The 13,846-nt window shown below is 53.7% G+C and overlaps 1 protein-coding gene across 6 annotated transcripts in view; it reads right to left on the bottom strand.

Annotated features, from left to right (window-relative positions):
- SRGAP2 (SLIT-ROBO Rho GTPase activating protein 2) overlaps nucleotides 1–13,846 on the bottom strand; it is a 163,546-nt gene that overhangs the window by 69,133 nt on the left and 80,567 nt on the right. For all 6 annotated transcript variants that reach the window (XM_064173801.1, XM_064173803.1, XM_064173798.1 and 3 more), the window contains exon 5: nucleotides 765–827. In XM_064173801.1, the coding sequence (XP_064029871.1) occupies nucleotides 765–827 (63 nt within the window). The remainder of the gene's footprint in view (nucleotides 1–764; nucleotides 828–13,846) is intronic.

Genomic DNA, 13,846 nt, shown 5'->3' with positions numbered 1-13,846 from the left:
TTTGGTACCCTCAGACCACACAAAACCAAGCCTGAAGACTTCTGAGCATGTGTGAGAATCATTCCAACACCTCTTTTGAAACTCAACAGTGCAGCTCGTGGCAAGTGTGCATTAAGGTGAGACCTCTGAGAAGTGGAACCAACACTCAGAGAGCTGAGGGCAGCAAGGCTGGGGAGGGGCCTGGAGCACAGCCCTGGGAGGAGAGGCTGAGGGAGCTGGGGGGGGTGCAGCCTGCAGCAGAGGAGGCTCAAGGCAGAGCTCATTGCTGTCTGCAGCTCCCTGCAGGGAGGCTGTAGCCAGGTGGGGTTGGGCTCTGCTGCCAGGCAGCCAGGGCCAGAAGAAGGGGACAGAGGCTGAAGCTGTGCCAGGGCAGGTCTAGGCTGGATGTTGTTAGGAAGTTGTTGTCAGAGAGAGTGATTGGCACTGGAATGGGCTGCCCAGGGAGGTGGTGGAGTGTCTGTGGCTGGAGGTGTTGCAGCCAAGCCTGGCTGGGGCACTTAGTGCCATGGTGTGGTTGGTTGGGCAGGGCTGGGTGCTAGGTTGGGCTGGCTGAGCTTGGAGCTCTCTTCCAACCTGCTTCATTCTATGAAACAACCTCAGGATAGAGTGAAAGAAAGGAGCTTTATGGTGCTGCCTCCTACTGCAAAGCCTGGAGACATTCATCTCAGTCTTGGTGCTTAGTCTCTGCTGGAGCAGCAGGCTGGGAGGACTCAACCACTTCTTCCTCCTGCCTGAAAAGATGCCAAGGAGTCAGTTTGATTTACCGTGTAGAGTTCATTCAGGACCTTCATCAAGTCTTCCTGGAGCTGCAGCCCAACTTCCTTGCTCTGCAACAGAAGAGAGAAATGAAAGTTAATTGAGGAAGATGACAAGAAGGCAGAGGAAGAAGGCAGTGTGCTCCACATCCACCACGAGTTCAGGCTCAGTTAAGCACCACCAGTAACGCTGGCAATGCCAGGAACCCCCAGCCAGGGCCACTCGGGGCCAAACTCCACAAACATCCTTAATCAACTGGAAGGTTAGAAGGTGTGGAGCCAGGGAAACTTCCAGAGAAGGAAGAGTTTTCAACATTCCAAGCCTGGAAACACAGTGATTTGCAGGACCACACGAGAGTATGGCTGCAGGACAGCTTGGTGTGGATGCTGAAGAAATGCAGGGGGAGAAAGCCAACAGGAATCATCCTCCCTTAGGGAAGAGATCACAAAGCAGGCTACAGTTCTGCTGATGGCACCTCCTTGACAAAGCCAGACTCAGGTTGAGATGCCAGGCAGCCACCACCTCCACACTCCCATCTCTCTCCTTCTCTCTGCAGCTCCTTCCTTGGGTGTTGCATCTGACTTGCAACCCTTTGGTAGTGCCTGCCCCTCCTCTCCTCGCTCCCTGAGGATATCCATTGCATCCCCCAGTCATTGCCACTGCCACCCCATCAGAAGGACTCTTGAAGAAATGAGGCTGCTCAGATGAGGTCTGGCAAGATGTTAGAGCTTGGTGTTGCAGCTGGACTTAAAATCACAGAGAGATGATGCAGGTTAGACAGAATGGGTTAGGCTGGAAGGGAGCTCAACGCTCAGCCAGTTCCAACCCCCTGCCATAGGCAGGGACACCTCCCACTAGAACAGGCTGCTCAAGGACTCATCCAACCTGGCCCTGAACACCTCCAGGGAGGTGTGCACAGATTATTAAATCCATTTCCTAGCTTCAGGTGGGCAGCAGCCACTCTTGGATGCCAGGGTGGAAATGGCTTGCAGAAGCAGCAGTGTCTGTCACAGAGAAGGCTGGAGGAGCAGGGAGATGTGCTCAGCAGCAGGTCCTCTTGCCTGCTGGTACTGCAGGAGGTGCTTTGATCCCACCAGAGCCTGTGCTGACTGTTAGAAAGGTTACCCAGAGCCTGCAGCCTCTTTTTGAGCCCAGTGTTAATGTCAATGCTTTTAGCCTTTTAGTTTGGTATGATAAAGCCACTCAGACTTGAAAGAAAACCCTAATCTGTGCTTTAACCTAAGTCCTCCTTTCAGTCTCCATCAGATTTACCCAAAGTCAATCTTCTTCCACAAATACCACCACAGCCTGCTCCACCCTCCAGCTTCCTCTGCCAAATGCTCCTTCACTTCTGTGTTTCATCACCAGAGCTACAAATAGAAGCACCACAGCAAGATGGGAAATGAGAGAACCACAGAATGGTTGGAAGGGACCTCTGAACATCATCCAGCCCAACCCTTCTGCCACAGCAGGGTCACCTAGGGCAGGTCACACAGGCATGCATCCAGATGGATCTTCAGTCAGGGTTGGAAGGGAGCACAAGGAGCAGCCAGTTCCAACCCCCCTGCCATGCCCAGGGACACCCTACCCTAGAGCAGGCTGCACACAGCCTCAGCCAGCCTGGCCTCAAACACCTCCAGCCATGGGGCCTCAACCCCCTCCCTGGGCAACCCCTTCCAGCCTCTCACCACTCTCCTGCTCAACAACTTCCTCCTCAGGAAGGAACTGGAGGCAGAAGGAGGGGGAATGGCCTCAAGCTGAGGCTGGGGAGGTTTAGATTGGGCACTAGGAAAAGCCTTCTCATGGAGAGTGGTCAGGGAGTGGAATGAGCTGCCCAGGGAGGTGGTGGAGTCACTCAGCCTGGATGTGTTTCAGGATGGTTTGGATGTGGTGCTCATCCAGCTCATCATCTATCCTCATCCAGAGCCTCATCCTCAACATCTCCAGAGATGGAGACTCCACAACCTCTCTGGGCAGCCTGCTCAGCACCCTCACAGCTAAGAAGTATCTCCTCACACTGAGGTGGAACTTTCTAGCTTCCAGTTTGTGTCCATTTCCTCTTGTCCTATCACAGGATACCACTGAAAAGAGCCCCTTCTTTTGAGGGTGTGTGTGACCTGCTCTAGCTGATCCTGCTCTGGCAGGGGGGTTGGACTGGATGAGCTTTTGAGGTCTCTTCCAGCCCCTGACATTCTGTGATTCTCTGGTTCTTGCCCCCTACTCCTCAGTATTTACAGACACTGATATAAAACCACTCTTCTTGGGGGCTTTCAACAAGCAGATTCCCATTCCCATTTGTAATCCAGATGGGATTCACCTCCACAGACAAAACAAATCAGTTGGCTTTGAATCCATCTACAAGGACTGCAACACAACTGACCCATGCCTGCACCATCCCCTGGAGGCCACTTGCATTAGTCAGCAGCCCAGCAAGAGCCAAGGTTGTGTGACTCAGAAATGTGTTTCCTCCTCTAAAACAGCAAAATGAAACTAAAAGAAGTGCAGAGGGACACAAGTGGCTGCCAAAAGGAGCCTTCACCTGAGCCACCCTGTAGCCAAGAGTCAGGTGTTCCAAACAGATCAGAGTCACAGAATGGTTTAGGTTGGAAGAGAGCTCAAAGCTCAGCCAGTTCCAACCTCCTGCCATAGGCAGAGACACCTCCCAGGTTGCTCAAGGTCTCATCCAGCCTGGTCCTGAACACCTCCAGGGAGGTCGTGGAGCACAGAAGCACCCAATATGATCTTTGATCTTTGATCACATTGGATGCTTCTGTGCTCCACAGCCTCCCTGGGCAACCTGTGCCAGTGTCTCACCACCCTCACTGCAAACAACTTCTTCCTAACATCCACTTTCAATCTCCCCTCTCACACTTCAAACCCATTCCTCCTCCTCCTGCCATTACAGGACCTTGTCAATAGTCCCTCCCCAGCCCTCCTAGAGGCCACTTCAAATCCTGCAAGGCCACTCCAAGGTCTCCTCCAAGCCTTCTCTTCTCCAGGCTGCACAGCCCCAACTCTCTCAGCCTGTGCTCAGAGCAGAGCTGCTGCAGCCCTCTCAGCATCTTGGTGGCCTCCTCTGCACTGGCTCCTACACTTCCATGTCCTGCTTGTGCTGGGGGCTCCAGAACTGCACACAGGGCTCCAGGTGGGGTCTGAGGAGAGCAGAGCCAAGGGGCAGAATCCCCTCCCTTGCCCTGTGCCCACACTGCTCTAGCTGCAGCCCAGCACAGGGTTGTGTCTGGGCTGCACTCACACTGCAGGCTCCTGTTGAGGTCTGCATCAGCCCAGACCCTCGGGGCCTTCTCTTCTCCAAACTGAAGAGCCCAAACTCTTGCACCCTGTCCTCAAAGCAGAGCTGCTGCATCCCTCTGAGCATCTTCATGGCACCCCCAAGGAAAAGCCAAAGCACAGCAAACCCCATCTGAGCTGTCATTAGGAGCAGACACTCAGATGAGTAACTGGAGAAGCCAAGGAAGGGAGCAGACACTTCGCCTCTGCACTAACACTTCCAGCCACCAAAACCCAGGCAGCTTTAAACACTCATCAGCTGGTGACCAGGTTTTGCCTGCCTTTCCCCACTAATTAGCAAGTGCAAATTCATCTGCTGCTGCTGCTGCATGGAACAAGAGGAACTTGACTCATTTCTACACATTGCTCCTTCGCTCCCTACTAAGGCAGTATCTACCTGCTGGAGCCTTCCTGCTCGGCGTATCAGGAGGGTCCAGCACCTACTGGGGACAGGCTCAGGAACAGAGAGATGAGAGAGATGTTGAGGTGCTGGAAGGTGTTTGGAGAAGGGCAGCAAGGCTGGGGAGGGGCCTGGAGCACAGCCCTGTGAGGAGAGGCTGAGGGAGCTGGGGGGGTGCAGCCTGCAGCAGAGGAGGCTCAGGGCAGAGCTCATTGCTGCCTGCAGCTGCCTGCAGGGAGGCTGTAGCCAGGTGGGGTTGGGCTCTGATGTCAGCCAGGCAGCAACAGAAGAAGGGGACACAGTCTCAAGTTGTGCCAGGGCAGGTTCAGGCTGGATGTTGTTAGGAAGTTGTTGTCAGAGAGAGTGATTGGCACTGGAATGGGCTGCCCAGGGAGGTGGTGGAGTGGCTGTGGCTGGAGGTGTTGCAGCCAAGCCTGGCTGGGGCACTTAGTGCCATGGTCTGGTTGGTTGGGCAGGGCTGGGTGCTAGGTTGGGCTGGCTGAGCTTGGAGCTCTCTTCCAACCTGCTTGCTTCTATGATTCTCAAGGCTTCATCCAACCTGGCCCTAAGGACCTCCAAGGAGGGAGCATCCACAACCTCCCTGGGCAGATCTACTTTGTTTATTTCCCCCCCACCCCAGCCGAAAAGCTGAAGCAGCTGCAGTGATAGGAGGTGAGCAAAGACTTCCTGACTGCCTCTTCCTTCCCCAGTGATGATTAATGGAAGTGACTGCCTGGGTCTGGCTCTACATGCCCTGAGCACTGAACTTCTCCCTCAGAAGGAGCATTCCAGCAGCATGCTTCACTGTGCTGCTTAAACTGCTTGGACTGGACCAATCATCTGCCTCTCAGGCAGCTCTTTTCAGCCCATTTGGTGATTTTCTTGCATAAAATTGCTCATTCACTGCACAAACTGCTGAAGCATCAATTATGCAGGAGAGATTAAAATGAATATTTTAATGCAGATTCAGGTTGAAGAAGAAAAGGAAGGAGGGCAAGTGCCAAATTGTCACAACACAAAACTCTTTGTGCTTTCAAATGAGCTCTCAAGAAAGAAAAAGTGCCAGATTGCTGGACTGGAAAAAAGCCTTCCATTAAGATGAAGGTAAGAGAGATCACAGGTGTCAGGAAAACAAGAGCTGTGCAATCAACACTGCTCATTTCGTGCTGCTCCTTGGACTGATTCCTCCAGGAGGAATGGGGGAAATAACAGAAAGGTTGGGAGAAAAAAGCTGAGGCTGATAAAGGAAAACCACAGAATCATTTAGGTTGGGAGGGACTTCAGGGATCCTCTGCTCCAAGCTCCCCACTGTGGGCAGGGACACCTCTCAGCCAGACTCAGCTGCTCAAGGTCTCATCCAACCTGGTCTTGAACACCCCCAGGGAGGAGACAGCCACAACCTCCCTGGGCAGCCTGTTCCAGTCTCTCACCACCCTCCTGCTGAAGAACCTCTTCCTCAGCTGCTCAAGGTCTCATCCAACCTGGTCTTGAACACCCCCAGAGAGGAGACAGCCACAACTTCCCTGGGCAGCCTGTTCCAGTCTCTCACCACCCTCCTGCTGGAGAACCTCTTCCCCAGCTCCAGTCTAACCCTGCTCTGCTTCAGCTCCAAACCATTCCCCCTGGTTCTGTCTCTAGACACCCTCAGGAAAAGTCTCTCTGCAGCATTCCAGCAGGATCCCTTCAGGCACTGGCAGGCAGCTCTGAAGTCCCTCTGGAGCCTTCTCTGCAGGCTGCACACGCCTCAGCCTGTCCTCACAGCAGAGCTGCTCCAGCCCTTGGAGCATCTTTGTGGCCTCTCTGCACTCACTCCACAGCTCTGTGTCCCTCTCATGCTGGGGACACCAGAGCTGCAGGCAGGATTGGAGGTGAGGTCTCAGCAGAGCAGAGCCAGGGGGCACAATCCCCTCTCTTGCCCTGCTGCCCACACTCCTCTGGCTGCAGCCCAGCACACAGCTGCCTGCTGGGCTGCATGGGGAGCTTCTCCTCAATCAGCACCCCCAAATCTCTTTCTCATGAGCTACTCTGCACCCAGCCTGGATTGGAGGAAGCTGTTAGCTTGGGAGAAATGAAGAGAAAATTCCTTGGACACTCTCAAAAGAAGCTGTTGCTGAAGTGCTGTGGAGCTGGTGCAGCACTTTCCTGAGGTCCTGTGGAGTTCAAAGTGCCTCCAGAGGAAAAGCTTCTGGCCTTAACCACTCCCACAGAGGCAGTTCAAGATCCTGCTAGAACATGGCATGGGCTTAGGAACCAAATTCACACCAAGCAGAAAACAACCCCAGAATGTCTGCAGTAGCAAACATCATCCCAGGCATCAATTCCTACTTCAGCTTTGAATTCTGCAGTGTGGTTCAGCTTTGGTTTGCTTTCCTTTTCTTTTCCAAAGGCTTGACAGAGTTTAGAATGATTCATTCTGTAAACAACCTTCCAGGAAAAGACAACAAATAAAAGCCAAAACTAAAGCTGATAGATTTTATCCCTGGCTGTACCTGTAACCAAAGCCTGCCTGGAGATCCCTCCACAGCCTGGCCTTGTGCACCAGAAATTTATCTCCTTAGCTCCAATAATAAACTGGGGGCACGTGGGGAGGAGGTGTCCCCACAAACCTTTGTCCCCTCAGGGCTCAACATTTGTCCTTTTGATCTGGGAGATGATCTGCTTTGATGTGCATCATTGCTGCTCCTGGAGCGGTGCACAGCACAGGAGCCCAGCAAAGGCTGGAGCCTGGGCACAGTGGGGGAGAGGGAAGGATGCTCAAAGCAAAGGGATGTGCTGATGGGTCATAAACACAGGGGTCCTGGCTCTGCACAGCAAGAGAAGCACCCCCCCAGCACCCAAGAGATCAAGGAGATCACTTCAGCAGAGTGCCAACACTAACTGCTGCCCAGCAGAGTCTCTTTGCAACCTCACTGCTCTTACCAACATAGATTGGGCTGGGTTGGAAGGGACCTTCAAAGCTCATCCAGTCCAATCCCTCTGCAGACAGCAGGGACAGACCCAATTACATCAGGCTGCCCAGAGCCCCATCAAGCCTGACCTTGAATGTCTTCAGGGAAGGGTTTAAAGTGGCAGAGGGGAGACTGAAAGTGGATGATAGGAAGAAGTTGTTTGCAGGGAGGGTGGTGAGAGACTGGCACAGGTTGAGGGCGGTGAAGACACTGGCACAGGTTGAGGGTGGTGAAGACACTGGCACAGGTTGCCCAGGGAGGTTGTGGAGCACAGAAGCACCCAATGTGATCAAAGATCACATTGGGTGCTTCTGTGCTCCACAACCTCCCTGGAGATGTTCAGGATCAGGCTGGATGAGGCCTCAAGCAACCTGGGCTGGTGGGAGGTGTCCCTGCCTATGGCAGAGGGTTAGAAGTGAATGAGCTTTGAGGTCCCTTCCAGCCTAAATCATTCCATGCTGAGAGTGGTGAGAGGCTGGAATGGGTTGCTCAGGGAGGTGGTTGAGGCCCCATGGCTGGAGGTGTTTGAGGCCAGGCTGGCTGAGGCTGTGTGCAGCCTGTTCCAGTGTGAGGTGTCCCTGGGCATGGCAGGGGGTTGGAACTGGCTGCTCCTTGTGCTCCCTTCCAACCCTGACTGAAGATCCATCTGGATGCATGCCTGTGTGACCTGCCCTAGGTGACCCTGCTGTGGCAGAAGGGTTGGGCTGGATGATCTTCAGAGGTCCCTTCCAACCATTCTGTGGTTCTCTCATTTCCCATCTTGCTGTGGTGCTTCTATTTGTAGCTCTGGTGATGAAACACAGAAGCGAAGGAGCATTTGGCAGAGGAAGCTCTTGGGAAACAGCATGTGTGTGTGTGTGTGTGTGTGTCCCCAACCTTCTTCTAGCCCTTTCAGGTACTGGCAAAGCCAAACTGCCTTCTCCAAGCTGCTTTTCTCAAGCCTTCAGCCCAGAGAAGCACCCAAGGAGCTGCCCTCCACGTGCACTGTGTGCCCATGCAGCCACACAGGCAGGCACACAAACCCCTTTGTTCCTTACAGGGTGGATATCTGCACCATGTGCAGAGCTGTAGGTTGCTGCCATCCCTTGCTGGAACATAAATTCCCAGCAGGCTAGTGCCAGCTTCTCAACAGTCTCTTTGTTCCAGCCCTGCAACCCTCCACCTCCCCTCTAATTTAATCAAGATGGTTTTTGGGATCTACTGCAGCTCTTGCTCGGCTGTTCTGCATTCCAGCAAACATTAACCACTTCAGCTTCAACATGTTTTAGGGGCTGGGGGGGAAGAGGATAATAAATATGAGAGTTAAAGGAATGCTGTCAAGGTTTTATGCCTCTGGATTTCAAGCCTCGGTGGTAGGGCAGCTCCAAGTCTGCTAGGGAGGTGGTAGGGGCTTCCAAAGAAGCAGAGTGTGAAGCCCAGGAGATGGCTTTTGGTATAAGCTCAGCACCAGCAAGGAAGCCCTGCTGGGTAACACTCAGCAGGCAGGGTTGGAAGGGAGCACAAGGAGCAGCCAGTTCCAACCCCCCCTGCCATGCCCAGGGACACCCTACCCTAGAGCAGGCTGCACACAGCCTCAGCCAGCCTGGCCTCAAACACCTCCAGCCATGGGGCCTCAACCACCTCCCTGGGCAACCCATTCCAGCCTCTCACCACTCTCCTGCTCAACAACTTCCTCCTCACCTCCAGCCTCACTCTCCCCACCTCCACCTTTGCTCCATTCCCCCCACTCCTGCCACTCCCTCACAGCCTCAAAAGTCCCTCCCCAGCTTTTTTGGAGCCCCCTTCAGATCCTGGCAGGAGAAAAGGGACTTCATCTATTAGGTTGCCTAAAATGATGTCAGGCAAGGCTGAACTGGAAGTAAATTTGCTGATTCTGCCAGGCACTCTACCAGGAGCATTTCTCTATGTCTCTCACAACAGAATCACTACATGCACCCAAGTGGAAAACAAAACTCCACTAGGACAGGTTGCCCAAGCTCTCATCCAACCTGGCTTCCAACAGCCCCAGGGAAGAGGCATCCACAGCCTTCCTGGGCAAGCTGCTCCAAGGGTTTCACTATCCTCACTGTCAAGGATTTCTTCCTAATATCCAGTCTAAGCCTGCCCTCCAGATGCCAAATCTGCCCAGCCAACCCCACTTGGTCTGGATGTACCCCACAGTGCACATGGAGGTGCTCCCAGTGACACCCAGACATGACCTGCCTGAAGCCTCTGCAAGTTGGATCCAACTTTCTCCCCCTCCTCTACCCACAGAAGTGCTTGGCCATTGGCAGGTGGTTGTACAGAACAGGAACTCTCTAAAGACATCTTCTAAAGCTTCCAACTCTAAAACTTGTAACCCCAAAGCTTCAAACTCTCCAGAATGCAAAGAACAGAGCAGAAAACAAAGTGTGTGCTCCAAGACACAGACATAGTTTGGGTGATAGCTCACCACTTTCCAGCTTAATGCTCCATTATGCAGCAGCCAGGCCCATGTGCAGCACAGTTCTATTATCTCCTTTCCTCCCCCCACTTCACCACTGATTTGTCTCACCACTATGTCACTGAGCAGGAATTCTCCTCTCTTACAGCAGAGGCTGTGCTCTGAGCAGCCACTGCCACATCAGCCTGTGCCATACCAAAGCCACATCAGCCTGTGCCATACCACTGCACCCACATCAGCCCGTGCCACACCACTGCCAGCCACATCAGCCTGTGCCACACCACTGCACCCACATCAGCCTGTGTCATACCACTGCACCCACATCAGCCTGTGCCATACCACTGCACCCACATCAGCCTGTGCCATACCACTGCACCCACATCAGCCTGTGCCACACCACTGCCACATCAGCCTGTGTCATACCACTGCACCCACATCAGCCTGTACCATACCACTGCACCCACATCAGCCTGTGCCACACCACTGCCACATCAGCCTGTGCCATACCACTGCACCCACATCAGCCTGTACCATACCACTGCACCCACATCAGCCTGTGCCACACCACTGCTATCCACATCAGCCTGTGCCACACCACTGCCACATCAGCCTGTGCCACACCACTGCTACCCACTCTGAGCTGAGGGCTGCTCCTCCACGACCCCCACACACTTCTGCCAGCTTTGCTTTCTTGTTATAGAATCATAGAATGGTTTTGGGTGGAAAAGACCTCCAAGATCAGCCAGTTCAACCACCAACCCAATGCCACCATGCCCACATGGAGAGCAGCCCTGAGGAGAGGGACTTGGGGGTGCTGCTGGAGAAGCTCAGCAGGAGCCAGCAGTGTGCACTTGCAGCCCAGAAAGCCAAGCAGAGCCTGGGCTGCAGCAGAAGTGTGGCCAGCAGGGCCAGGGAGGGGATTCTCCCCCTCTGCTCTGCCCTGCTGAGACCCCACCTGGAGTCCTGCATCCAGCTCTGGAGCCCCTGGGACAAGAGGGCTGTGGAGATGCTGGAGAGTGTCCAGAGCAGGGCCAGGAGGATGCTCAGAGGCTGCAGCAGCTCTGCTGTGAGCACAGCCTGAAAGAGTTGGGGCTGTGCAGGCTGCAGCAGAGGAGGCTCCCAGGTAACCTTCTTGTGGCCTGCTAGAATCTGAAGGGGGCTACAGAAAAGCTGTGGAGGGACTTTTTAGGCTGTGAGGGAGTGTCAGGAGTGGGGGGGATGGAGGAAAGATGGAGATGGAAGCCTCATCCCTGGAGGTGTTTGAGGCCAGGCTGGCTGAGGCTGTGTGCAGCCTGCTCTAGGGTAGGGTGTCCCTGGGCATGTCCCTGTCTTCCTGTAGGCTTGCTCTGGGTAATCCTGCTCTGGCAGGGAGTTGGACTGGATGATGTCTGGAGGTCACTTCCAACTCCTGACATTCTGTGATTCACAGCAGGGCTCTGAGACCTTTAACTTTTGGGAAAACAAGAGGAATTCACCACTACCCTGTGCTAAGGCACTGAGGAAGAGGAAGGAGCAGTGGGGAAGGATGCAAGAGTGAGAGCAGGAATCCACTACTCTTTGCTAAGGCACTGAGGAAGAGGAAGGTGCAGTGGGGAGGATGTAAGAATGAGAGCAGGAATTCACCACTACCCTGTTCTAAGGCACTGAGAAAGAGGAAGGAGCAGTGGAGAGGGATGCAAGAGTGAGAGCAGGAATTCACTACCCTTTGCTAAGGCACTGAGGAAGAGGAAGATGCAGTGGGGAAGGATGCAAGAGTGAGAGCAGGAATTCACTACTCTTTGCTAAGGCACTGAGGAAGAGGAAGATGCAGTGGGGAAGGATGCAAGAGTGAGAGCAGGAATTCACTACTCTTTGCTAAGGCACTGAGGAAGAGGAAGGAGCAGTGGGGAAGGATGCAAGAGTGAGAGCAGGAATTCACCACTACTCTGTGCTAAGGCACTGAAGAAGAGGAAGGAGCAGTGGGGAAGGATGCAAGAGCGAGAGCAGGGATGCAGAAAGCACAAAGCAGCTCTGCACCTCAGAGACACTTTTCCTTCCTGACCTCTTTAGGTGTTCACACTTTTGGAGCAGCATTTTTTTTACCAACCTCCCCCCCCCCAGCATTTTGGCCACTGCACCTCCTTCACTTGTGTGGCTTTTCCCTGCCTGGTGTAGCTACAGCTTGGTTGGTACTGAGGCAGCAAGGAGAGAGGAGAGCCACTGCAGCTGTAAAGTAGGTCAGCTTAAGCACAGACCCCTTCAGAGAATTCCCTGTTCCCCCCTCCTTGATTACTGCAAGGCTTTCAGCCAACCCATTGTGGATGTTTCACTTCACATCAAACACAGTGCAGCGTTGCTGGTGGATAAACTGGGAGCCTTCCACCAGCAGAAGGCAAACTGCAAATCCTCAGTCTTTGTTTCCTTTATTCCTTTGGAGGTTTTTCTTCTCCCCATAAACATCAAAAGTGTTAAAAGGATGCCAGAGGATTACTAGGACGAGCACCCACCCCTCCCTGTCCCCTCTGCTCTGTGCCAGGAGGACAAAGCTACCCAGCTGAAGCAGAAAGCAGGGCAGGGATACTGCTCTGAGCATCTCCTGTGAGCCTCCCAGTGAGCACTGCTGCAAGGAGCCTCAGGTTAGAAGCAGGGCAGAGCTGTGTGCTGGAAAACACAGCAGGACCAAGGCTCATCAAAGGCAGAGGGAGCAGAGGGGGAGGTGCTGAGAAGGGCCCTGGCTGTGTTGAAGAGTCACAGCTCTAGAAAGCCACAGCCACACCAACAGCCACAGCATATCCCGAGGCACCTTGGAGCACACAGAATTTATGCATGAAGAGAATCAAATCTGCCACTCTGAGGATTAACAATTGGCCAATTCCTCCACGATTTTGTGATGCACAGGCAAAAAAAAAAACCCAAATAGACTAAATCAGTTGGTTCAGAAACTCTTCAAAGGCAGTAAAGCTCCCATAGCCCATGAAAAAAATGAAAGGGGGGAGGGGAGGAAGGGATTCTTTTTCCTCTTGCTTCTATTTGAACAAGGCTGATGCCAGTCCTGCTTCTGGGGAAATCTGAGAGAGGACAGAGTGATTAAAGATAGCAGCCTAAAGAGCCTGGCTCCTCAAAAGGCCATCCATGGATAAGTAATACCAAGGGATCCTCACTAGAAAGACAGGTCTGTAGGCAAGAAAATTTGAGCAGCATGCAGGAAACAGGAAGGGTTTATCATGCAGAGACATCAAGGCTCACAGGAAAACAAGAGCCTGACTGGGGGACCCAGGGAGAAGGGAGAAAAAGGCAATTGTGGAATGGTTTGAGTTGGAAGAGACCTTAAAGATCCATCCAGTCCAACCCTCCTTCTCCAGCAGGGGCACCCGAAGCAGGGTCACGATGCCCTGGTGGGGCTTGGCATCTCTGCAGAGAAGGAGGCTCCACAACCTCTCTGGGCAGCCTGCTGCAGGGCTCCAACACTCTCAGAGTGAAAGAGTTTTCCCCTCTGTTCTCTTGGAGCCTCCTCTGCTGCAGATGGCACCCACTGGCCCTCGTCCTGTCCTTGGACATCCATGAGCAGAGCCTGGCTGCATCCTCCCAGCGCTGCCCTGCACATCTTTGTCACCAGCAACGAGGGCAGATGAGGGCAGCCCTCAGGCTCTTCTGTTTAGGGCAGCCCCAGCTCCCTCAGCCTGGCCTCACAGGGAGGTGTTCTACTGCCCTCAGCATCTTGGTGGCTCTGTGCTGGCCTCTCTCAAGCAGTTCCCTGAGGTCCTTTTTGAGCTGGGATCTCCAGAGGTCACCCATTTCCAACCATGGGCCCCCAGCAACACCTCCCACCAGCCCAGGTTGCTTTAAGTCTCATCCAACCTGGCTTTGAACATCTCCTGTGTCATCTGGTATAGGAGATCCTGCTCTGACAGGGTGGGGGGGTGGACTGGATGAGCTTTCCAGGTCACTTCCAGCCCCTGAGAGTCTATGATTCTACCTCCAAGGAGGGAACAGCCACAACCTCCCTGGGCAACCTGTTCCAGTGTCTCCCTACCCTCACTGGGAAGAATTTCT

Source organism: Pogoniulus pusillus, chromosome 39, assembly GCF_015220805.1.
Source record: "Pogoniulus pusillus isolate bPogPus1 chromosome 39, bPogPus1.pri, whole genome shotgun sequence".
Lineage (NCBI taxonomy): Eukaryota > Metazoa > Chordata > Aves > Piciformes > Lybiidae > Pogoniulus > Pogoniulus pusillus.
This window is presented reverse-complemented; position numbering and strand designations above follow the sequence as displayed.